The sequence below is a fragment of the Sphaeramia orbicularis genome, chromosome 5 (assembly GCF_902148855.1).
Source record: "Sphaeramia orbicularis chromosome 5, fSphaOr1.1, whole genome shotgun sequence".
NCBI classification, from domain to species: domain Eukaryota; kingdom Metazoa; phylum Chordata; class Actinopteri; order Kurtiformes; family Apogonidae; genus Sphaeramia; species Sphaeramia orbicularis.
Window position 1 is genome coordinate 36,349,367 of NC_043961.1, and position 23,117 is coordinate 36,372,483.

General features: G+C 37.5%; 3 protein-coding genes across 4 annotated transcripts in view; all 3 read right to left on the reverse strand.

Annotated features, from left to right (window-relative positions):
- iars1 (isoleucyl-tRNA synthetase 1) overlaps positions 1 to 17,020 on the reverse strand; it is a 51,186-nt gene extending 34,166 nt beyond the window's left edge. Inside the window, exons 1-12 of one of the 2 annotated variants that reach the window (XM_030134279.1) lie at positions 16,960 to 17,020; positions 16,148 to 16,278; positions 15,130 to 15,289; positions 14,903 to 15,022; positions 14,271 to 14,353; positions 13,064 to 13,181; positions 12,778 to 12,925; positions 10,282 to 10,369; positions 8,810 to 8,870; positions 8,516 to 8,611; positions 6,011 to 6,133; positions 708 to 799 (exon numbers count right to left, since the gene is read on the reverse strand). In XM_030134279.1, the coding sequence (XP_029990139.1) occupies positions 708 to 799; positions 6,011 to 6,133; positions 8,516 to 8,611; positions 8,810 to 8,870; positions 10,282 to 10,369; positions 12,778 to 12,925; positions 13,064 to 13,181; positions 14,271 to 14,353; positions 14,903 to 15,022; positions 15,130 to 15,289; positions 16,148 to 16,263 (1,205 nt within the window). In that variant the 5' untranslated portion in view covers positions 16,264 to 16,278; positions 16,960 to 17,020. Of the gene's footprint in view, positions 1 to 707; positions 800 to 6,010; positions 6,134 to 8,515; positions 8,612 to 8,809; positions 8,871 to 10,281; positions 10,370 to 12,777; positions 12,926 to 13,063; positions 13,182 to 14,270; positions 14,354 to 14,902; positions 15,023 to 15,129; positions 15,290 to 16,144; positions 16,279 to 16,959 lie in introns of both variants that reach the window. The other variant, XM_030134278.1, reaches the window with a different exon arrangement.
- LOC115419480 (desmin) lies at positions 3,150 to 21,235 on the reverse strand. The gene is made up of 2 exons (XM_030134280.1): positions 21,225 to 21,235; positions 3,150 to 5,975 (listed from the first exon to the last, which is right to left on the reverse strand). The coding sequence occupies exon 2, from the start codon at positions 5,127 to 5,129 to the stop codon at positions 3,993 to 3,995; it is 1,137 nt and encodes a 378-aa protein (XP_029990140.1). The 5' UTR covers positions 5,130 to 5,975; positions 21,225 to 21,235; the 3' UTR covers positions 3,150 to 3,992.
- Positions 18,564 to 21,265, reverse strand: rpl29 (ribosomal protein L29). Its single transcript, XM_030134281.1, has 4 exons — positions 21,202 to 21,265; positions 20,645 to 20,700; positions 20,427 to 20,491; positions 18,564 to 18,726 (listed from the first exon to the last, which is right to left on the reverse strand). The coding sequence occupies exons 2-4, from the start codon at positions 20,679 to 20,681 to the stop codon at positions 18,637 to 18,639; spliced, it is 192 nt and encodes a 63-aa protein (XP_029990141.1). The 5' UTR covers positions 20,682 to 20,700; positions 21,202 to 21,265; the 3' UTR covers positions 18,564 to 18,636.
- Between the last annotated feature and the right edge of the window lie 1,852 nt (positions 21,266 to 23,117).

Genomic DNA, 23,117 nt, shown 5'->3' on the forward strand with positions numbered 1-23,117 from the left:
GCACAACACTATACAGGTTAACTGGAAAATGCCAAGTTAGTACGTCATGCTTACTGGAGGATAAATCATTACTTTAATATAAGCAGGTTCTATGACATCTAACCCTTGTTCTACAACAGACGTGCAAAAAACATGCGGCCCGTGGCCCAAAACAGACCTCCTATAGGGTCCAATCTGGCCTGCGGGATGAATTTGCAGAGACATTGATAGTCAAGTTGTATGGATCATTAAGTTAAATGCTATATTTTTCAGTTCCAGATAATGTTACTGAATGTTTTGTGTATTTGTAGATCCACTGTGAACTGTAAGTTGTAATGTTCATGTGTAAATGATAAATTGAGGCATAATATTGTTAAAATTCACCTTTTTTAAGAAGAATTTTAAAGAAATTTCAGGTTCATGAATTTTCAGGTTATTCACATTTTTTGTGAATAAACATACTGTAATTTCACCATTTGCACTAAAAACACAAAGAGACATCTGTAGTTGTCATTATTTATGTTATAATGCTATTGTTTTCGTGCTCCAGCCCATGTGAGGCCAAATTGGGCTGAATGTGGCCCCTGTGTTTGACACCTGTGTTCTACAATGCTGTTTCTCAAGTCCACAGTTAAAGACTTAAACCATATCCTACATTGTGCCCAGTTTGGTTTAACATCACACAGGGTGAATATGACTTTCATGTCCTAAGGGTCAACATGTCTTACCTCCAGCAGAAGGGGTAACTATGTTTGAAAGTGCTGGCATTGACAAGACGACCTTTCTCCTTCAGCCACTTGATGATATTCTTGTCAGCATCCTACACAAGAAAAACAGCATCTCTGAATAAGTGAGATAACAATTTGTTCATGAAAAAAAATTGTATTTTTTCAGTATTAATTTAAAAAGTAGAAACTCAAGGTAAAAAACACATAACGGAAGAGCATTTTAAGCACAAACAGAGCACCAATGGCCTTGAGGTTAGTGAACATCAAAGATAGTGCACGGGGGAATAAATCTGGGGAAAGATGCAGGAAAGAGCAGCACTTACTTCTCTCTGATTACCTGCAGGTGCCCTTCATCAAGGCCCTAAACCTCCAACTGTTCTCCAGTGGAGCAGCTCAGTGGTCTACCAAATACATGTGATTATATACTAGGGAGCTTACACGTGTAAATGTGCATAACTGTTTGAGTGTCAAGAGCAAGGAGTTTAATTTAAGATGGCGCCGACTGATGGCGACACGCTACGAGCTTCTTGTTATTTATTTTTTTAAATTGGGCGGAGAGAGAGCCAGGGTACACTGTTTTCATTGCCATGGTACTTGTACCCTGAACGCATATGACAAATAAACTTGAAACTTGAAGAACATTCCCAAAAATAAAGGAATAAAAATCCTTGCACTCAGTGAACACATGTGGCTGGTCTGCATCAATGTGAGACAGCTCTTTTGAATCTCAGTATATTTTTAAAGTCATTTACTGTCAGTGAAAGCTCCAGAAATGTCCTTATCATGAGTAGGCAGTAAAGAGTGTATTTCCTCAGTAGTTCCTCTTATACCACAAATACATTTTTTCTTCACCATTTCTTCACATGTGAATACACAGCATTTTTAATACACCTTAATACAACACATTCTGACATAATTATTTTACTACCTTAAAGCTGCGTATAACTTTTGTCACCAATTTTTCACCAAATCTGTAAAACCCGAGTCATAGCCTAAGTATTACAAATCCATAAGTCTTTCTGTGATTACGCACCTGAATTTCTTCCCTCATGGTGAACAATTTCGATCTGTACTTCAACATAAACAATCCATTTGTTTACAAACAGAGCCGGTAGGTCACTTGGGCATTTTTCGGAAATTCACCACAACGTGCATTGTGGGAAGCGGAGCTCCACGCAGCTGCAATAGCAAGAAGCAATGAAGCCATTTCCGTGTTTGCTGTTGCTGCAGCCATAATGTGGCTGCGTGGAACTCCGCTTCCCACAGTGCACGTTGCAACAAATTTCCAAAAATGCCTCAGTGACCTGCCGGCTCTGTTTGTAAACAAATGGATTGTTTATGGTGGAGTACACTTTGAAAATGTTCATCATGAGGGAAGACATTCACGTGCGTAATCACAGAAAGACTTATGGATTTGTAATACTTAGGCTATAACTCGGGTTTTACAGACTTGATGAAAAATTGGTGATGAAACTCATACACAGCATTAAGTATTTCTCAAAAATATGCACTTACATTAGTTTTATCATTCAGAATATTTAATAACATTACATTACACTGTACAGGCTGATAAGTCTACTGTAAACACAGTATACACCCACACCCCATAGCTTTATGCTGCTTCTTTCAGAAAAATTAAGGTAAATTCAGAGCCAAGGTGACCATACTCTCATACAGTTGTGATAAATATCACCAAGTATGGATAAAGGGCTCATTGTTTATGACAAACAATCTAATATGCAATCAGGCCTCCACCTTATCGCGCGCTATTTCATCTCCCTCTAACCAAGCTTGCAGTGCAATTCACAGAAAGCTCATAAATATGTTTTCAGCGTGGTGCTTGGCAGACTGTCGTGACCTTTTTGTAAAGAGGGATTCTAAACTTTTTCAGCTAGGAGTAAATTTTGTTATGCCCTGACCCAGGCTCATTAAAACATGAAAGTACACTTGTGATGTTGAGATTCATTGGAAATTTGCCTGCAACCCACTGAGAGAATAAGCGCATTTCACCACCTGGCCAATCAAGTGTACACAAGAGTTACTCGATATGTTGCCTAATTACTCACACACATTTATGACCCTTTTTGAATCATTTTGCCAGATAATGAACCAGCAGGACAACCAGTTCATTTTAGTTTTTGCTTAATAATGTGAATTACTCAAGCTGATCTACTTTTCTACAATGGGAAATACAGACAATGTAAGGACCCCAAGCTTCAGGTTCTTACAGCTATATCGACCATTTATCTACCATAAAATGCTACAGAAAGACTGATTTATTGGGCCAGGGATTGGTAAGATCTATATACATTTAGTACTGTGAAGCTTAAAATTAGTGTAGATGAAGGGAAAGAGACAAACTGAGAACAGATGAAAAAACAAAGTTAAATATGAGGAAATAACAGACCAGCAGAAGACGACATATCAGGAAAAGAAGAAAAACAGGAGAAAAAAATGACCAAAGCAGTATTATTTATGCACTCACTTCAATCTTTATTAAGTATCAGTTGGACAACATTATGGTAAATGGGAAATTGTTCTGCCTCAAACATTTGGCTTTGGATTGATAACAGAAGACCAGTCAGAATACTAAGGCTATTTGTTTGGCTTTGAGGTGATGCATCATGGCAGAACAGAAGTGCTTTACTGCATTTTATGTTTTTTGTGAAGTAGGTGGATCAAAAGTGGCAGGACCTTCTAAAAGTAAGCAGCTATAGCAAAGGAAAGTGACACAGATGGGGAGGAAATGTATTACAGTGGGGTTGAATTGGAAGGAAAAGTGGACAGATACATTTAACTTGGGGAAAAGAAATAGTAGAACTAAACAGGCCTGTGGGCTGACAAAACACAGGAATGGAAGGGTTAGATTAGGTAAAGATAAAGGTAATCGCACCACGATTTAATGGGGTCAGGGTGTGGATAGGGATTAAAACCTTAATATTTTTATTACCCAATAAAATATGTTACTTGTGCAGCTGCAAGTTTTTATGCTTTTATCAGAATTATTCTTGCAGCCGCTAATGTTTACTTAGTATTTGACATTTAAGAACCATGGCTTTGTAAGATTTTACAGGAATACATCTTTATGTTTCTCTCATTTTGGTAGTGGCCCCATAATAACAGCACACTAGGGTGCTAGGTACTAGCCTAAAAAAAACTAAATAACGCAGACCTCAGACTCTAAAAGGATGCGATAGGGAAAGAATATTTTCAATTATAACTGATCTCGTCGCTCAACAATGTTGTGCCGCTTCACTTTCGATCTGCTTGTTTCATTCTGGCTTTTCAGGCATCTTTGGCAATCCCAAGCCTCTGCTCCTCTCCTTCCAGCAGCTTCCTGTAGGTGGCGATCTCTGCATCAAGCTTGAGCTTAATGTGCAGCAGTTCCTGGTAATCTTGGAGATACTTGGTCATTTCCAGCTTGGTTTCGCAGAGTTGAGTCTCCAGCTGAGCAATGATACTTTCTAGGCCCCCCACCTTATCCATGTGGGCCACCTCCATATCCTCCAACTGCTGCTCAAGTGCTGCGTTGCGAGCCCTCAGCCCATCAATTTGGTTCTGCAGGTCTGTAACCTGGTTGTGGAAGGTGGAGATCTCTTCTTTCATGGATTTCATCTGTTCTTCATGCTTGCCAGCATGTTCTTTCAGGGTGTCAAACTTGCTCTTGTACCACTTCTCAGCTTCCTGGACATTGCGTGCTGCAACAGACTCTATTTCTGCACGCATGTTACGCAGATAGGCAGCCAGGTCAGGTCTATCGCCATCCATCTCAGCAGTGATCTTTGAGTCCTCAATCTGCTTCATAATATCAGCCACCTCTTCATCGTGCAGCTTCTTGAGGAACTCAATCTCAGCAACCAGCTGTTCAATGCGCTTCTCCAGCTCAGCTTTCTGCAGTGTGGCATTGTCAACATCTTGGCGAAACTCCCTCAGGATCATTTCAGCTTCTTCTTTGAGTGCGAGCTCCTCCTCCAGCTTAAGTCTCCACACTTCAACCTCTTCCTCAATGTAGCCTCGTTCTATATCAGCAGCTCCCTTCTCATTTGTAAGGGCCTCAATCAGATCGCGCACCTCTTTAAACTTGAGCTCATATTCTTCAGCAATGCCAGTTGGTCCTCCCTTGTAGCGACCCTGCAGTGCAGCCAGCTCAGCTTGTAGGGCAGCATTTCTCTGTTCTAGTGCCTGCACTTTGTCGATGTATCCAGCAAACTTGACATTTAGCTCCTGCATTTCCTCCTTCTCGTTGGCATGGTGCTGGTGTATCTCTGTGCCCAATTCGATGGCAGTGCCCCGGAAACCAGAGCGTCCACGGCTGTCGTATGAGGATCCACGGCATCGGGAGGGTGACGGGCTCTGCACTCTGACTCTGCTGCCGGAGCCGCTAACCTGCAGGCTCTTTTGGGTGTAAGATGCCGCTCTCATGTTGTACAAAATACTGGGTTTTCAATGTCCAGAACAGCTGCACTCTCTGCTTCTCTCTGGGTAGCACACGATGAGACTAACGGTCCTTTAGATCACCTCTGAGTTTTTATGGGGCAATAAAGAATGTCTCAGACAGCCTTGAAACTCACGCTTAGTTTTGACATATTTCAAAAGTGGATTATGACAGACATTCATGGAACTATGGCTGCATGCTCTTTATTAGCTAACGCTGTACTGTTAGTGACCAGGCAGGGTCAAGTCCACTCCCTGGCCTTTGCGCTAGGATGTGAAATAGTGATCAGATCATGTACGATTGTTATTTTTCACTCACTGCCCACTTAGGATGGTAATGAAGTTGGGTGTGACGGGGAGGAAAAGGGCATGTGGTGCACTAGTCAACAGTGAACATGTGCATCAAGTTTTCCAACACGGCTCTGTGAAACTGCTTTGATGTAAATCCCCTCGACTATTTCTTTATCAATGAGGAGCATCAGTTGAAATTATACTTGAAAAATATCAATATTTCCTGGTCTTTTTTAAGTTGAATCATTAGAAAAATATGTGGACATTTATTCTTTAAGCAAATAACTGTGTGTTTGAGTGGAACTGCTGAAAAAAATAAATAAAAAATTCAATATGGATTGATGCATTTTCAAGATAAACAGATGAAATGGAGAGGAATTAGAAAGTGGGTGGAGGAATGTCATCTTTTTTTTTTCAGTAAAACCCAGAGTGCAGAAAATTAAATGCTGAATTAAACCTGCTATCAATAACAGGAAGCGAATTATCCAGTGTATCATACCAGTAGCTCCTACCAGGGGCAGAAACCCTGAAATGTCTGCTAAGCTAATCTACATGTAAATGTCTGATGTGTCACTCACTTTGACATACTGTCCCGCAAAGTCAGTGACCTCTGAAGTGAAGCAGCCTGAGGCGTCCACAGGGCAGATCGGAGCCTGGTCCCTCTGGATGATGTTGTATTCTGTGCACACCCTGTAATCATCCTGCAGAGGAAATATACACAGCTCAGACAATGTTCCAAAAATGGGGTTTTATCATGTACAATACATCTGCTCATAAGATAATCCTAACAATAAGGCAAAATCTTCATTGTCTATCATAGCTTCTTCACACTGTATTCATCACATATTAAGGTAATCAATCCATTTCATTTCAAGATTTATATAACTTTCAAAGATATTCTCTAAACAGTTAAAACTGTACATAAAAATAAGTCACCACCTAACCCCTCTGGCAGCCACTTTCACTACTTTACTGGTATGTTGTGGCTCAAAATTAAATTCCTTCGTAAGCTGTTTACTTTTTACAGTGTAGAACCAAGCACTACTGGTATGTTACAGCTACGCATGAAAGATCTGAGTGCTGTCCTGCTGTAAATTTATTTTGTATTCAAACACCCTGTCAGTAGACAAGATGGATGGTCCAGAGGGTCATTTCACATCTAGTCACGACAACATGAAATTTGAAAAGGTGTAGTTCTTCTTTTCCCCGTATATCCCCTTAGCAAATTCATTTGTATCTCTGTGATTCGCCAACTAAGTGAATGTGGCTGCTATATAGTAAACTAAAAAACAGAACAAAAAATCAAATGCTAATTTAACTGAGATATTTATTTTGAAGCCCCATGCAGAGGGCACAAAAGGAAATGTAAGACAGAGAAAGGTTGAGTGAGTATCCACAGCTGGATACAGCCACAGGGGCATCCATCTGCCCTGGACGAGGGTATCTAACCCATTAGCAATGACCCAATACCTCTGAGAGCAATTCCAAATTGGCCTTGGTGAAGCACACCAACATTGTCAAAATTAATGAATTAAACATGAATTTTTATTATTAAAACTCTTGCTAACAAACTTGTACAGTAGTGTAAAGTAGAGTATAACAAACACAAGGCCCATTTTAAGTGTTGGGTAATATAGATACATGTATAGAAAATGAATTGCGATTATGGGTACTGCAAGAAAAATACATTTTGCTCAACAAACTCATAAGTCTCAACACCCTAAAAAGTTAAGAGACAGTACTTTGTACATTAACTTGCCATATCATTGTAAAACAAAAACCATAAATTCAGTGATCAAGTTTCAGATCCATCTGACGTGAAATAGCAGAAGGGACCTATCAATGGACATATCTTCTTATACAGAAGCGTCGCACGCATCTAAAAATAAATATATACAAGCCTAATGCATAATATATAAGAAACCATTTACCTACATGAAAACTAAACACAGAGTGAAGAAGTACATGGAGTTACTTTTACCTGACTGTGCTGTACAACATGACAAACCTGGACCAAAAGACCTTCTACAAACAAAGAAAATTACCAGCGTATTTTGATCATTAAACAAGAACCTCATCAATTATACTAAACCTTTTGCAGTGGGTTAGGCGGTATCAATGTGAGAGAGAACAGAAAGCACAATGACAGCTGCAACATTCTCCTGTTCTACTGGAAATACTGAAAAACCTTAAGTGGACCATAACTATGTCTCGTAGTCTCTTGTCTTGTGTTAATCTTTTAAAGTTTTTGTTGATCTACCTCTCCTTCCAAAGACTAAAACAACCATGTTAATGCTTGGAAACTGTCAAATTACATCTTTATCTCATTGCTATTGGATAGAAAGGTATGGCTAGTAACTAACAAATCCACAGTATGTAGTGTGAGATAGTGGGATGTTGCTGTTTCCCACTTGCTAAATTTACTCTGTGTGTATGTGTATTTCAGTTGTTGGTGTAAAAATACGGAATTCCCAACTACAGGATTTAAAAACTGTACAGATATTCAACAATTTAAAAAAAAAAGTGCAAATGCAGAAAGAATTGTCAATATGCACTCGAAACTTAAATTGGATGTCAATGATCAATTGTTCTGAGCTTGTAAATTTGTGTTATTTTTTTTGTTTGTTTTGCTGCTGTTATAATCAAAGTGTTGTTGGTGTACGCTGTTGAAAATCAGTTGTAGGTGATGGCTGACTATCTTTTCTTTTTCTTTTAATTGTTCAATTAGGGGGCAGACAAATATAAGAAATGTTTTCTTGTTGCTGCTACTTTCCAGTCATGGAGGTATTGATTTGAAAATGTAGTGTGCATTTATGCACAAATTCCGTTGTCCACTTTCACGAAAGGAACAAATAAATAAACTAAAGTCTGATAAGTAATTTATAAAGAAAAATGACAACAATTTGTTGGTTTGTGCTTTGATTTAAACTAAACTGTCACTTTACAGATGAGATGGAGTGCATTGATTTGACCAAATAAATAGATCAATAACAGTAAGTGACAATGTATTACCTGTACTTCCAACAGAACTATGGAAAAGAAAGAAAAAAAAACTGGAATGTTTTGACATAAAACACACTTACAGCTCCAAAGTAAGGTGCCTGGTGGACAACTCCTGTGCCCTCTTCCTCCTTGACGTAGTTATCCATCACCACCTGGAAGGCACCTTTCTCCCCACACTGAGGTGAAACAAGGAAGAGGTGAATTACACGAGGAGGCGAGTGCAGAGAAAGAAAAATGAAATATGAGCAAAGATTAGGAGTTTAACCTTAAACAGAGATGCCAATTTGTAGCCAGACAAATAGTTACATTAGGCATAAGTCAACGACAACACATAAAAGTGTGTAACAAGAAGAACAGGAACACTGTGTACAAACCTTAGCAAAGTACTGGAAAAGAGGCTTGTATTTCTTCCCTTTCAAGGTCTTGCCAGGGAATCTAACACAAAAACATATACATATATTTTAACTCAAATGAATCAAAAACCTATCATAATAGCTTTGCTTCAATTCTATACATATAGTATATTCCATCACTCACATCCTTATTTCTTCATACTTTTAAAAGGACAGTGATCCCATGATCCCTTAAGATCTGAATTTAAAAGCAGTGTTTTGGCAACTGAGTAAGTCCCTACTGAAATAAAGATGTCTCTGCTCCTGTAGATAGGAATATTGTCCTTGAAGAAGAAGAGGTTTGTGCCAGAGAAATATTTTTCAGCATGCCTTTCTTACTGCCTGTTAATTTGTCCAATATATGGGATGAGTGAAAATAACTCATGCCTAGAAATGTGCTCCATCAGGTTCTGGTACACACTATGTTTTTCTCGTTGATTTGTTTTCGTCATCTCACCTCATTCTGTACTCTCCCTCAGCTTCAGAATCATCCACTGAGCTAGGAAATAGGGGAGCTGATTTTCCACTACACAGAACAGTCAACTGGTAAAATACAGCTGTGCTAATTCTCCCACCAGTAACTTTATCCCTGTCTCTTCACTCTGGATGACAAGTTTCAACTCAGAAAAAAAATCCTTTTACAGTAAATGTAAAAAAAATACTAGTTTGGCTCTCACTGACAGATTGTTCAGAAATGGTGTCTGGGTTTGAAGTTTTGGCCAACTTTTCACACAATTTTTAAGTTCCAGAATACAGTGTAACATCATATAAAGGATCATATTTAATCATTCAACCATCACCATAAGTTGATTTAAAAATGGATTACTTTACTGACAGGAGCGCTTCTGAGATTTACAGGTATTAACTTTAAAGTCCCCCTCCACTCAAAGATCTTAATGGATTTTAATCCTTGAACTCTTCTGTGAAATCACACAGAATGAAGCCTGCTGAGCATGACATCCGCTTCACTTGAACATTTATGAGTGCAGAAATATTTTGGGACCAATCATGACCTATTATGCAACTTGAACAAGTGCCTTGTGGAAACCTGAGGCAATACCTCTTTATACGCTGAAAAATTACACTGAGAAAAACAGGAAACATCTCGTGTTCAACAGTTAAACTTTTGAGCTAAACAATATTTGCATATTCAGATATATCCAACAGATTTTTTTTATGTCACTGACTACTTTTTCCTGTGTAAAAATTATTTCAGAATTACTCTGTAACTCAATACAGACCAGAGGAACCTTTAAGCAATGGTGATGCCTGTGAATGTTTATAGTACTTTGTCTGTTGCTTTAAATACTTGACAATCATTCAGTACCTTCGTTCCCTTTTTAAGAATATTCATGAATTCATATTGGATTTTCCATCACCTCAGCAAATTAGCATTATCATTGATCCTTTGTTTTTGTTTTTTTTTAAGAGATCATATGGTGTTTTGTACTCACTTGTCCAGGAGAGTGTACTCACTCTCTGATTTAAACAGAGCCCCCAGTCTGGCCTCCATCATAATATAGGTCTTGCCTATAGTGTTGTCTGTGAAATTAACAGAAAGACAAATGTGGATTTCAGACAACTGTGGTGATGATACATGTAAGTCTGCTGAATGGGATTGTGTGGTCCTGCTTCACAAGAATACAGTCAGTTATACAGTAAAGGTCACAGACATCCAAACAGGAAATGAGCCGAATGAATCTAATTTTACTGTGTAGCTGATACTTCATGCAGGACAACGGCTAGACATTTTGGGAAACTGAGCCCTGTTACAATATTGATAAAATGAAAGAAGCAGGTGAGGGTAGCAGGGAGGACAGTTGTGGAGAGGGCAAAGACTATACATCCTGTGACAGTGAGACACAAAAAGACAGTGAAGGGGGCAGCATCAATAAAAGATGTTTCTCCTCCTCAGTGGTGTGACAAATGACTGCACAGCTTAGACCTGCTGCCACTGACAGCACTCAACTCCAACAGTGACCAAGGGAGAGAAGAGGGGGGTGGAAAGAAGAGGAAAAAAAGGAAGAAAAAAAGACCAACTTAGGACAGAAACAGGTGAATGTGACGACAGACATGGCGTTAAGAAAATTAGGGGGGAAAAGATGAAAATGGAGCAAGAGAGGACCAGAGAGACAGAGATGAAAAGAGAGACAGACCAAATACAAAAAAAAAAAAAAACACATTCATTGGTATTCCAAGGCGGTCTCCCATGCAGCACAGACAGTTAAGTGGAATAGTGTTTCAACAGTGCCCCCTGGAGTATCAACTAAGCCATGACAAGCTGGTAGAAATCTAGGTCATCCTTTTAAAAACCCACCAGTTTCTCTCAGAGGGAACCAAAAACTACAGCAGGAGGGTAACACAAAAACACTAGCCACATCTCTGGAGATTTTTTTTTTATATTTAAACAAGGACAACACCTTTTTTAAATGACCTGATTTAAGATTCATCCACGTTTTTCAGCCTCAGACAAAAGCATAGGCTTGTGTACGACATAAACACTGTCAGTTCAAGTTACAATGACAGGCGTTTATAATAGAAACATTCTGACATTTCACTGTCGGGACATGACAGGTGGGAAGCAAAAAGCCACCCCAAAAATGAATCCATCTGCCAAGGTTGCAAAGTCCTGTAATTCAATCATTGGCCCTATCTCGCAGTGTTAGAAAACATTTTTAAAAAAACTTTCAGTATCCACCCCTTTTTATGGACCTGCTCCAAAATGTGATGGGTTCGTCCTTGGTCCATACCTTTCCACCACATTCCATTAAATTGGTGCAGTGCTTTTCACATTAGCCATCTGACTGGAACGGAAAAATAAATGATTGCATAGCCTTCTTGGCAGGAGTAATAATAAAATTAACAATCAGCGCATTCTATTTAGGTTTCATTAATTACATTAGTAACACCTGTGTTTTCCTACTATAACAAGTCATGAGTGAAAAAGGACTATTTTTAAAAAACCAAAAAGACACTAAAATAAAATATTGTAAAAAGACAAATTAACCTAACATTAGAGCTGGTACTCAAACTTAATTCAAGGTGTTAAAATGAGTGATATGACATCAGCAAAACCAGAAACAGAACCGAAGCTCAAACCTGCAAATATTTTGCCAAAGAACTTGTGTAAGCAATTACATGACAATTAAAAATGTCATTCGTTGTCAATTTTCATGTCCATGTCTTGACAGATCTGTCAACAACATTGTATTATTCATTCCTCTGAATATTAGTGGTTAGCTGACAAATGAGCTTATTCAAAGGCCATTTTACATTTGTGAACCAACATGCAAGTCAGAAAGTATCTTTAAGAGCCTAAATTAACATTAAGAAAGACTTAGCATCAGTTTACTGCTCATAACTGTGGAGCATCTGGTTGGTTGCAGATAAAACAAACTTCTTGTGACTGAGAGTCTCTTGTCACAGAACAAAAACAGTTCTATTTTATCAGCTAATACATAGCCAGGGGCTAGAAAGTCCACCAACACATTATGGTGCAGAAATCCCCCCTCTGGGTGCAATTTGCCAAGGCAGCACTCCTCCTCTGCTAATTTGTTCTTGTTTGTTCTTTCTGCTGATGCTGAGGTCCACAACACTAAGCCCACCAGGGAAACAGGATTTTCAGTGAGAAAACTTCAGCCTTAGGCATCAGTGTTTAAGCAACATTGTTCAACAAAATTACCAATTCTAGTAATTCAACTAGCCCACACAAACATATTTATGGACTGGATATGTGAGAAGGCACTTCCCTCTCTTCCTGTAATGATTTGACAAAAGATAGAGACAAAAACAAGTATGGTGACGAGAAACAGAGAAGATAACACCATGACCAGGATTCTTTTTGGAGGCTATTTCAGCCCAATGAAGCATATAACATCAGTGATTATCTGTACTGACACTGGTGACCAAAGCCAGACTTCTAAGAACCTTGACTCAAACATTGTTCTCACCTTTGACCCTGACATACAAGAAGTCAGGGTTGACACAGAGGGCCAGGTTGCTTGGCAGAGTCCAGGGTGTGGTGGTCCAGGCAATCAAAGCTACATCCTCATTGTCAACTAATGGAAAGTTGACTATCACAGAAGGGTCCTGAACATCCTGGAAACAGAATTTCAAAGGAGATATTAGGTAAACGGTGATCCAGTAGATTATTAGGTTAATGAAAATAACTGTGTACATAAATACAGTGAAGCTGCATTTGATCAGAAGTGCTACAACTTTCAGATTTGTGCTAACCTTGTAGTTCTGGTGGGACTCAAAGTTGGAGAGAGGGGTGTTGCAGGCAGTGGAGAAGGGCATCACTTTGACACCTCTGTAAACCAGACCCTTGTCGTACAGTTGTCTGAAAACCCACCTGAATGAATGACAATTTTACTTCTTAAAAATGAAAGAGACCGTCTACATCAAACACTGATAAAACCTGGTCTATAACGTATAATAATAATACCAATAATACTAATAATACTAATACTAATAATAATAATAATAATAATAAATATTATTATTATTATTATTATTATTATTATTAGACATTCTATGAGTATATTGCGGCTGTTTGTATCTGTGTATTACTGGCCTGGCCTTCTGAATCATAATTACACCAAGTTGGACAAAGAAGTGGAAAACCAATAGAATAACCTAACAAGAATAACTTGATTTTACACCATATAAAATAACAGATAAAACAGGAAATGGGAATCCTAGCAGAGTACAAGCTCATATATAAAAAGGCTAAAACCTCGGTAGTGATGAGATTTTTCAGAATGTTAGAAGTTGCTAAAATGAACCCAGCAAACATTAAAAGAAACTGTGGAGTAGATATTGGTAACCATACTCCTCTTGTGGACACTGTCATTTTGGGATAATGTGTTTGCAGCTCTTAATATTGTATTTGATCAAAATCTGATGAGGTGCTCAACATTGGCCAAACTAGGGGCCTATCCAGGGGGCTGAAATATTATTGACAGCAGCACTTAAATATGTATAACTATAAAAAGGATGAACCCAGAGTGTCAGGGAACGAGTCAGTATCCAGGGAAATCTATTATATGGAACAAATGACAAATTCTGAGGTTTCAAAAGTAAATATTTACTAAAAGATAGGTCCCCATGGTTGCCTTATTAATGTAATGAATCCTTCTTGCCTCTATTATGCCATACGCTCTCACACACATGCAGAACAACACACTAACATTGTGTATATCAGTTGCGTCAAATCCTCTGTGTCCATGACTTTGATTGTGCTGTTTGAGTCTAAAATTTTTCTTCCGTGCATCTCTGTGGTCAAAATTTTAAATGGATCCACCAAAACCTTCTATTAAGGCATTGTAAAATACAAACTGTAAGTGCAAAATGTACATATTGAAATCTTTACACTCATACCATATACCATGAATGAGCTGTGAAACTTCAATAAGGATTAAGTTGTTATAAACATTCATACCAGACAGTCTCCATAAACCAGGGGTACAGAGTCTTGTAGTCATTGTTAAAGTCGATCCATCTACCCATCCTCTTCACTGAAGTCTAGGGGGGAAACAAAATCCAAAATCCAACATTTACTAAATCATTTTAATGCATTTTAGTAAAATGCATAACGATTTTAGGCTAGGATCCTGTTAGGTGGGTAAACACACACATACAGGGGTTGGACAAAATAATGGAAACACCTTCACCTCAAGATGATAATGCCCCAATCCATACAGCTAGAATTGTTAAAGAATGGCATGAGGAACATTCTAATGAAGTTGAGCATCTTGTATGGCCGGCACAGTCCCCAGACCTCAACATTATTGAGCATTTATTGTCAGTTTTAGAGATTCAAGTAAGACGTCGATTTCCACCGCCATCGTCTCTAAAAGAGTTGGAGGGTATTCTAACTGAAGAATGGCTTAAAATTCCTTTGGAAACAATTCACAAGTTGTATGAATCAATACCTCGGAGAATTGAGGCTGTAATTGCCGCAAAAGGCGGACCTACACCATATTAAATTATATTTTGTTGATTTTTTAAGGTGTTTCCATTATTTTGTCCAACCCCTGTACTCTATACTGGTCAGTGGATCATTGACATTACCTCCCACTCATTAGAGTATCTCATGACAATGTTCCTGCACTGCTTGTTGTACTCAGCGATGCCCATCTTGGCCACATCTTCAGGCCCTTTGATCCCCAGAGTCTTATCGATCTCGTACTCCTACGAAAAACATTGGAGACAGTTAAGTGAACAAGGATAAATATGTAAAGATTCATAGGGAATACTGTAGTATCACAATATATTTACACTGATGTAAAAATAATTACCACAGGCAGGCCGTGACAGTCCCAGCCAAAGCGTCGATCCACATGGAAGCCACTTTGGTGAGCAAATCGAGTAACAATGTCCTTGATAGTTCCAGCTAGGATATGCCCATAGTGAGGAAGACCAGTGGCAAACGGTGGGCCATCATAGAAGGTGTACCTAATTGGGAAATGAATGGAAAAATATATTGAAAACAAATCAGGGCATCAAATTTCATCTATCATCTAGGTAGCATTATCTTCAAACTCTGAGACTGCTTTGCTAGCCTTTAATAATACATTTGGCTGAATATAAACAAATATCACAAATCATAATGCATATCCATCTACAGTACTTACTACTGTGGAAGAAAAGTCCATGAATATATAAATTAGAGCTGTAATTTGATCTAATAAAACCCTTATAACACACACCTGTAGATACTTTCTTGTCAAACCCTGTTTTTCAAGGGTGTACAGGGTGTTCTTTTTTCTAGGCTGATTAACTTCAGAGGAACAAAAATATATTTTAGTTATAAACTGAAATGTACTGCTGATTCTTTTTTTTTTTTTATTTAACAATAAACTATGTATTTTGTAAAACTATTTAATGTTTTGTGCATAGAAAAATGGGTGGATCCTGCTTTTCTAAAAACCTAACCTTGATGTTGCATATGCTCTTTCAGAGGCAGGCCCTTTAACAAGTTCTGAGATCCAATTAATGAAACTTATAGTGGGTCATCAGAACTGGTTTACCTGGAAATGTAACTTCTTGACTTGGCAGGACAGCAGCTAAATGACACTCATAACAATAGTCCTATTATAAAGTGCACAAACATGTGGCTATGCTGTACGTCTAAAAAAAAAAAATAAAACACTGACAGTAAACACAATGACAAAATGATACCTCTATAAAATTTTAAAGATAACTTGGAGGTGCTGATGAATCAAACTCAATTGAACAACATCTGACTCCTCTTGTGCTATTTGTAAGTGTAAGTGTTTTTTATATTTATAAGAGCAAAAGGGTTAGATATACTTCGGTCTATTCTTGGACTGTTTGAGGCATTCAAGGAAGCAGTCTTTTTCATTCCAGAGCTGCAAGATCTTCTCCTCCTGAGAGGGAAAGCTGATGGTCTCTGGGACAGGCTCTACCATGGCGACTGCCAACAACTGGAAAAAAAAAGAGGAAATTACTATGCCTGTTGGGCAGGAAGTACAGAAAGTGTACTAAGATGTCGCAATGATAACACAATTATTCGTTTATGTTTTTAGTGCATGTTAAAGTCATTAAATCACCTGAACTACAACTTATATGCTGAACTACAAGAACTGAAATAGGCTGTCTAATTGCATCTTCCTAATAACTTTTGTCCTATATTACACATCATATTATAACATTACCTTGTTAAAACCATGCATTACAATAGTTTTCAAGGTGCATGACAGCCCACCCTACAAACACATTTGGATCAAGTTAATAGCCAACCTGTCAGAACATGTCAAAAAACTTAAATGGACATTAAATTACCGTTTATACTTTATGCACCAAGGTTTCCCTTATTTCCCATATACAGATATGTTATATGCATTTAGGGCCAAAGTAGATGATTATGTCCAATAAGTCACTTCTTAACAGCAGTCAGTTGACAGGAATGACGCCTCCTTGTTGTTAGCTAGCGGGCTAAGCTAGCCGGTTAATGGCTCAGTTATAGTTAGCTTATAAGTACACGACGTGCAAAGTTTGTAAAAGAAGACGTCTAAACGCTCTCATAAAGTAACAACTGTAAAGTGAAGTGTGACGGTACCCTAATGTCGATGTTGTGATAATTTAGCCTGAATGAAAATACTCACATGTTGTCTGCCCCCGGCTGCCAGAGAGACAAGAAATGATGCAAGCTGGAGTCAACGTGAGCGGAAGTGACGTCAGACGCAAACCGAGGGGCGTCCAGAAATAAAGCGCGCTTGTGTTTTTGTAATTTGTATATTGTCTGTAATGTTTGATTGTATTGTTGTAGTTGTTCAAAAAAGTTTATGAAAAAAAAATTAAATAAAAATCAATCAAAAAGCGCACTTATTTCAACACATAATATATGTATATAATATATATACATATATATTATATACATATGATGATACAAGGTGATCTAAATTATACTGCGATACACTGATAGACCACTTTGGTTTAAGTCCTTTCTTTATTGAATATGTATTTGATTTTTAGGCTTACATGTGATTTTTCGTTGCATTGGATTATACTTTATTTCAGAGTACTACTCTTGTCTTGCTTATTCTAATTCTGTTGATGCAAAATGCAAGACTGTTATTATTCCCGAAGGATGTAAAATACTAAGAAACCAAGAAAAAAAAAAAAAAAAAAGAATAAAATAAAAAACAAGAACTCATTTTTCTAAAATGAAATAAAATGCCCTAATTTCTTCAAAACTATCACTAAGATTGTACAATAGAAAGTGATATTCATGCTAAATTGTTTCAGATAAAAGCTTTTTTTTTTTTTCCAAATGGTATACACATTGTCACACTGATTTTTCACATGCATATTATTGCATTTGAAAGAATACTTCAAGACTTAGTGTAAAATAAATTAATTTTTAAAAAACACTGATATTCAGCAGTCTGGAAAGTAAAACTCCCCAAGACCCCTTTCATCCCCATCAACTTCTAATGTTTGCAAACTAATTATGCATCGCTGGAACAAGTTGAAAAGCAATTACAGACAACTTAAATTATCAGTTAGAAAAACAAAACCTCAAGAACCCCTTATGTTTCAACCGTTCCAGCAAAAAAATTTGACAAATCATTAAAATCTTTAAATAGATCAATAGCTTAGGCATGGTATAGACGTTTCAGTAGCAATAGCAGCTCCATGAAAACTCGGATTGACGTATTTCACCTTTTATAACTCTGTATACAATATGACAACATCCCCTCTATCGTCAGTTTTCTTAATATGAACACTACAGGTCGGAGCAAGAGGACAGTTTTGTACAATGCTGTGGTCATAAGTATTCCAAATGCAAATTCCAGTTTCAGGAGCCTGTTGTATATTACATAATTGTTTCCTCACGTGTGTATTTTTACCAAAGAAATTTATCCAGTCTCTTATTCTGCACTTACAAGTCTCACGATAAAATTTTAATAACACTCCGAGAAAAAGGTTTGCTCCTGGGGTAGACATACCCAAAACTGTCACTACAGACCATAGTTCTTTTTGTGGAATGAGCTCTGAGCCTCTGCTTAAAATGAGTGTAATCAATGGACGATGCATTTCGCCATAAACCGATCTGTTACAATAAACTAGTTATGTTTATCCGTGTGCAAGCATTTGAAAGGGCTGCATGTAAATGGTTTTTCAACAGCTATGGACAGCAATAACACAGAGAACGTGTCAAACATATTTAAAAAAAAAAAAAAAAAAACCCAGAGAAAATATCAAATGTTTGTTAACAAAGCATAGCTTTATTGTGATGGTGGCAACAAACACAGACAAAGGGGTGACCAGCAAGCGGCTTATTTCTCCTGAGCGGCCTTCTGTGCCTTCTTGCCCTTCTTGTTGTGCTTCTTAGCAAAGCGCAGATTTCTCAGGAACTTAGGGTCCACCTGAAACAAAAACCAAGGAGTTAGTACAATCCATGAGCAAATTATTGAAGTTACGCACATCTGTAGACCTATACCAAGGTTAGTTCATTCTTTCTATTTTCCTTGAAAGGCTTGATACTATAACAGCTACTTTTCTCCTTCCTGACAGTATTTATTTAAGATATTAAGGGAAAACATTAATAGTGAAAATAGTAATTTTCACACGCACACCTCCACACACACAATTTTCAGCAGGTATGAAATGTTCAACAATAACAATCTGTTACCAGAAATTCATTTCAAAACCTTCAGCTAAACTTCAGCTAGTAATATTAACCAAAACACAGTGTTAAATAATTTGATTCTTCTATTATGTAAATGTTTGCAGACTTTTTTTTGCTTATAATCCTGACAAGTCGCTGTGGCCCATGTACACATAGCTCAATATTAATAGTATTACAAATATGCAGTTTGTCAACAACCCACATTAAGATGAAAAAGTGACATTAGTGTACAGCACAGTCAAAACAGCCCCTTCATAAACATTCAGAGTCACCAGTTTCATCTAGAAGTGCATGTTGTCATGCACAACAGACTCAGTCTCAAAAGGAAAAAACATGACTCACTACTCTACAGACAAAACCATTCCAAACCAGGAGTATGGGAAGATATAACCTTAAAGCGTCCCTACACTGTCAACATTTTGTAATTAACTTTATGTCCAGTAAATGCATGTTTTGGGAAACTGTTTAGTTTTGGAAAGTACTTTTTGGCCAATGCACACTTCTGTCGTAAAGTATAAGTGAATACAGACCATCAAGTAAAAAGGCACAAATGAGAAAAAACATTTATCATTTAGTTCAATTGTGTTATTTAAGAGCACACTTAATCCAGTATCTACTCCTTCATAATGCTTCTATTTCAAAGTGACTGAAGATCTCCAAAGTAACTCTGTGAGGTATACAAACTTTAGTTATGTCTCTGGAATGCACACAAACATCAGTCCAACATTTTTATTTTCAGTGTTGGGCAAACAAGCTAAATTTCCTATGAGGAGCATTTTGGGGGGAATAATATACTGTCATTACACAGATAAAGAGTGCTGTCAAAATCTTCCTACTAAACTGATAATCATTTTAAATGTTTCATGTACAAATAAAATTAAAACAAAGAAAAATGTAATATCTCTCTAAAATATCTGTTGACACTTTAATGTTTTATTTAAGTCCTCTTTACACTACCCACTAACAAATACATACAGCCTGGCTAAGAAGACAGTGATATATTAGTGTAAGTTTAGGGGCTGAACTCCAACCTACCACCAGTCTGATTTTTACGTGTGATGCCGCAAAAAAACATTTTAGTCCAGTATTAAGCCAGAACTAAATTTTCCTGGTTATGCATTTTTTAGGAAACAATGCAGCTGTCACAGAGACAGGTACACAGGAAAAGTGGACAAGTGTTTAATTAATCCGAGAGCAGGTGAGTCTTCAGGTTCCCTTAGCCAGTGGATCAACCTTAACTGATGACACTAATCTGACTTTGTGGTAAGATTTAAAAAACAGATCCATTACATCACAGCCAACGTTGTCTAAAGACCAGAGAATATTGTAATTCTTACTCATGGGATCCTCACATGATTTCTTAACCACCTCATGCAATGTGTGCATCATGTCAAAATACTACAACACAAAATTTATCTTTAATTAAACTGAACATACCCCCATCAATGACTCATAACGGAAACACCTGGGCTTCTTGATGCCATTCCTGTGGGCTTTACGAGCTGTTAACAGAAAATAATTAACCCAATTAGGACATAGAAAAGACATAATTTTACAGACATGCAACTCCTCTCCGAGGGAAGCTTAACCACATTAGCTGTTCACTGACAACTAGCTACTGCTAATCAATACACAGCCTATATGACAGTACTTACACTGGTTGTGGGTTGTGTGGTTCTTGGACTTGGCCATTTCGACTCTGGTAAACCTGCTGAAAAGACAAATGAGAGAGAATTAACGGGGAATCTTTACATTTATGATCACCTATACTCCAGCTCCAGATCCTAAATAGCTAACATAAGCTACGTAGTTAGCACAGCTAGCCGGCATCTAAGACACTTCTGGATTGTAAACAGATACGACAGTATGAAGACAACTACTTAATGTCTAATTGCAGCCTCCAGGGAACAGTCTAATACTTGACCTCAATCCCCAAACACTAATAGTGTTTTAAACAGTCTAAAACATAGTTTTAATGTGTATCTCCTGCCTACATCTATGGCTCTTCACAGCTCTATGCTATACACAGCGTTAGCACTTTTCAAACATAATTTTTAACGTTAACTAAAGCTCCTATTCACAACATACTGCACAGAAAGTGTGGGTAATAAAGTCATATTTTCAAACCAGTCATTATTTAAGAGTGTGCGTGTAAAATAAACATAGATTGATATGGATTTCATAAGTCCACCAATGCAGAAAAACGAAATACCTGCCACACGAATGGACGACAACCGGAAGAGAACGAACTTCTGAACCGGAAGTAAAGAAATGCGTTTGAATCAAGAGAAGAAGTCTTACTACAGTAAAGAGAAACACTGCCATCTACTGGTGATATTTATCATGACATAGACATGATTCGCAGATGACCGCAGGGTGTCGCTGTCCGTCTACACAACGCACATGAAATGAGGACAGCCATAAAAAATTCAATGTGTTTCAGTTTGTGCGTGAGTGTATGACTCATATGTCCAAGCACAAAATTTAAGGCATGCTAAGCTTTTTATGTTTGTGTCTTTATCATAAATTATTTAGAAATGAAAGTCTGGCAATTACTTCACTCTCACCATTTGGAAGGAAGGAGGGAACCACCATAACACTGAATGTTTTTACTCTAGTTTTCATTTGTTTAGACTTTTTCTAACTGTTGCTCTCTGCTAGGCTACTTATTTAACACTAATGGTTCAATCTGACATTAGTCTTCCCAGGGCCGTTTCTTGCTTTGTGGGGCCCTCAGCAAGATGCTGTTTGGGGGCCCCTGGTTAGACAAACTATGATAAAAAGATTTTTTACCTTTTAGATCACAGGTGTCAAACATGCGGCCCGGGGGCCAAATCCAGCCCTCCAAAGGGTCCAGTCTGGCCCCTGGGATGAATTTGTGAAATGCAAAAATTGCACTAAGATATTAACAATCCTTTTAGTTCAGGTTCCACATTCAGACCAATTCAATGTCAAGTGGGCAGGATTCAGTAAAATACGATCATAATAACATAGAAATAATGACAACTCCAATTTTTCCTCTTTGTAAATGTAAATATTTTCATGTATTTACACTAAAACAAAGTATAATTTCACAAAAACCGTGAATAAGCTGAACAAATATGAACAATCTGAAATGTCTGAAGAGAGGAAAGTGCAATTTTAACAAGATTCTGTCTGTTAGTAAATGTTTTGTGGATTTGTAGATCCACTGTGATCTGTAAGTTATAATGAACATGTGGAAATGATAAACTGAGGCAGAATGTTGTTAAAATTACATTTGGAGTTGACATTATTTATATACAGGGTGGGGAAGCAAAATTTACAATGAACATTTAGTTGTTTTTTCTCAGCAGGCACTACGTCAATTGTTTTGAAACCAAACATATATTGATGTCATAATCATACCTAACACTATTATCCATACCTTTTCAGAAACTTTTGCCCATATGAGTAATCAGGAAAGCAAACGTCAAGGAGTGTGTGATTTGCTGAATGCACTCGTCACACCAAAGGAGATTTCAAAAATAGTTGGAGTGTCCATAAAGACTGTTTATAATGTAAAGAAGAGAATGACTATGAGCAAAACTATTACGAGAAAGTCTGGAAGATACTATTAAAGAAGAATGGGAGAAGTTGTCACCCGAATATTTGAGGAACACTTGCGCAATTTTCAGGAGGCGTGTGAAGGCAGTTATTGAGAAAGAAGGAGGACACAGAATAAAAACATTTTCTATTATGTCAATTTTCTTGTGGCAAATAAATTCTCATGACTTTCAATAAACTAATTGGTCATACACTGTCTTTCAGTCCCTGCCTCAAAATATTGTAAATTTTGCTTCCCCACCCTGTATCATTATGTTATTATTTTACTGGTTCGGATCAAATTTAGCTGAATGTGGCCCCTGAACTAAAATGAGTTTGACACCCCTGCTTTAGATGGTCTATTAAGATGCCACAATCTATTACACTTCATGAGTAAAACAGGCTACAGTTAAACATCTTAAGTTGAGCCACTCAGGCAAATTAAACTGAGAATAAACTATAATACAAGGAAAACAACAATCCTCTATAGGTCAATAAATAAAACAGATTTTGAGTGTTTATAAAAAAAAAAAAAAAAAAAAAAATGTTTACATTAAATAAGAA

What these genes read in the sequence shown, in the direction of transcription:
- rpl29 (XM_030134281.1), bottom strand. Translation starts at nt 20,681, where the DNA reads ATGGCCAAGTCCAAGAACCACACAACCCACAACCAGT. An exon ending in CCACACAACCCACAACCAGT is followed by an intron (nt 20,492 to 20,644) that starts GTAAGTACTGTC and finishes TTCTGTTAACAG; the next exon opens with CTCGTAAAGCCCACAGGAAT. An exon ending in GTTATGAGTCATTGATGGGG is followed by an intron (nt 18,727 to 20,426) that starts GTATGTTCAGTT and finishes TTTTTGTTTCAG; the next exon opens with GTGGACCCTAAGTTCCTGAG.
- LOC115419480 (XM_030134280.1), bottom strand. Translation starts at nt 5,129, where the DNA reads ATGAGAGCGGCATCTTACACCCAAAAGAGCCTGCAGGTTAGCGGCTCC.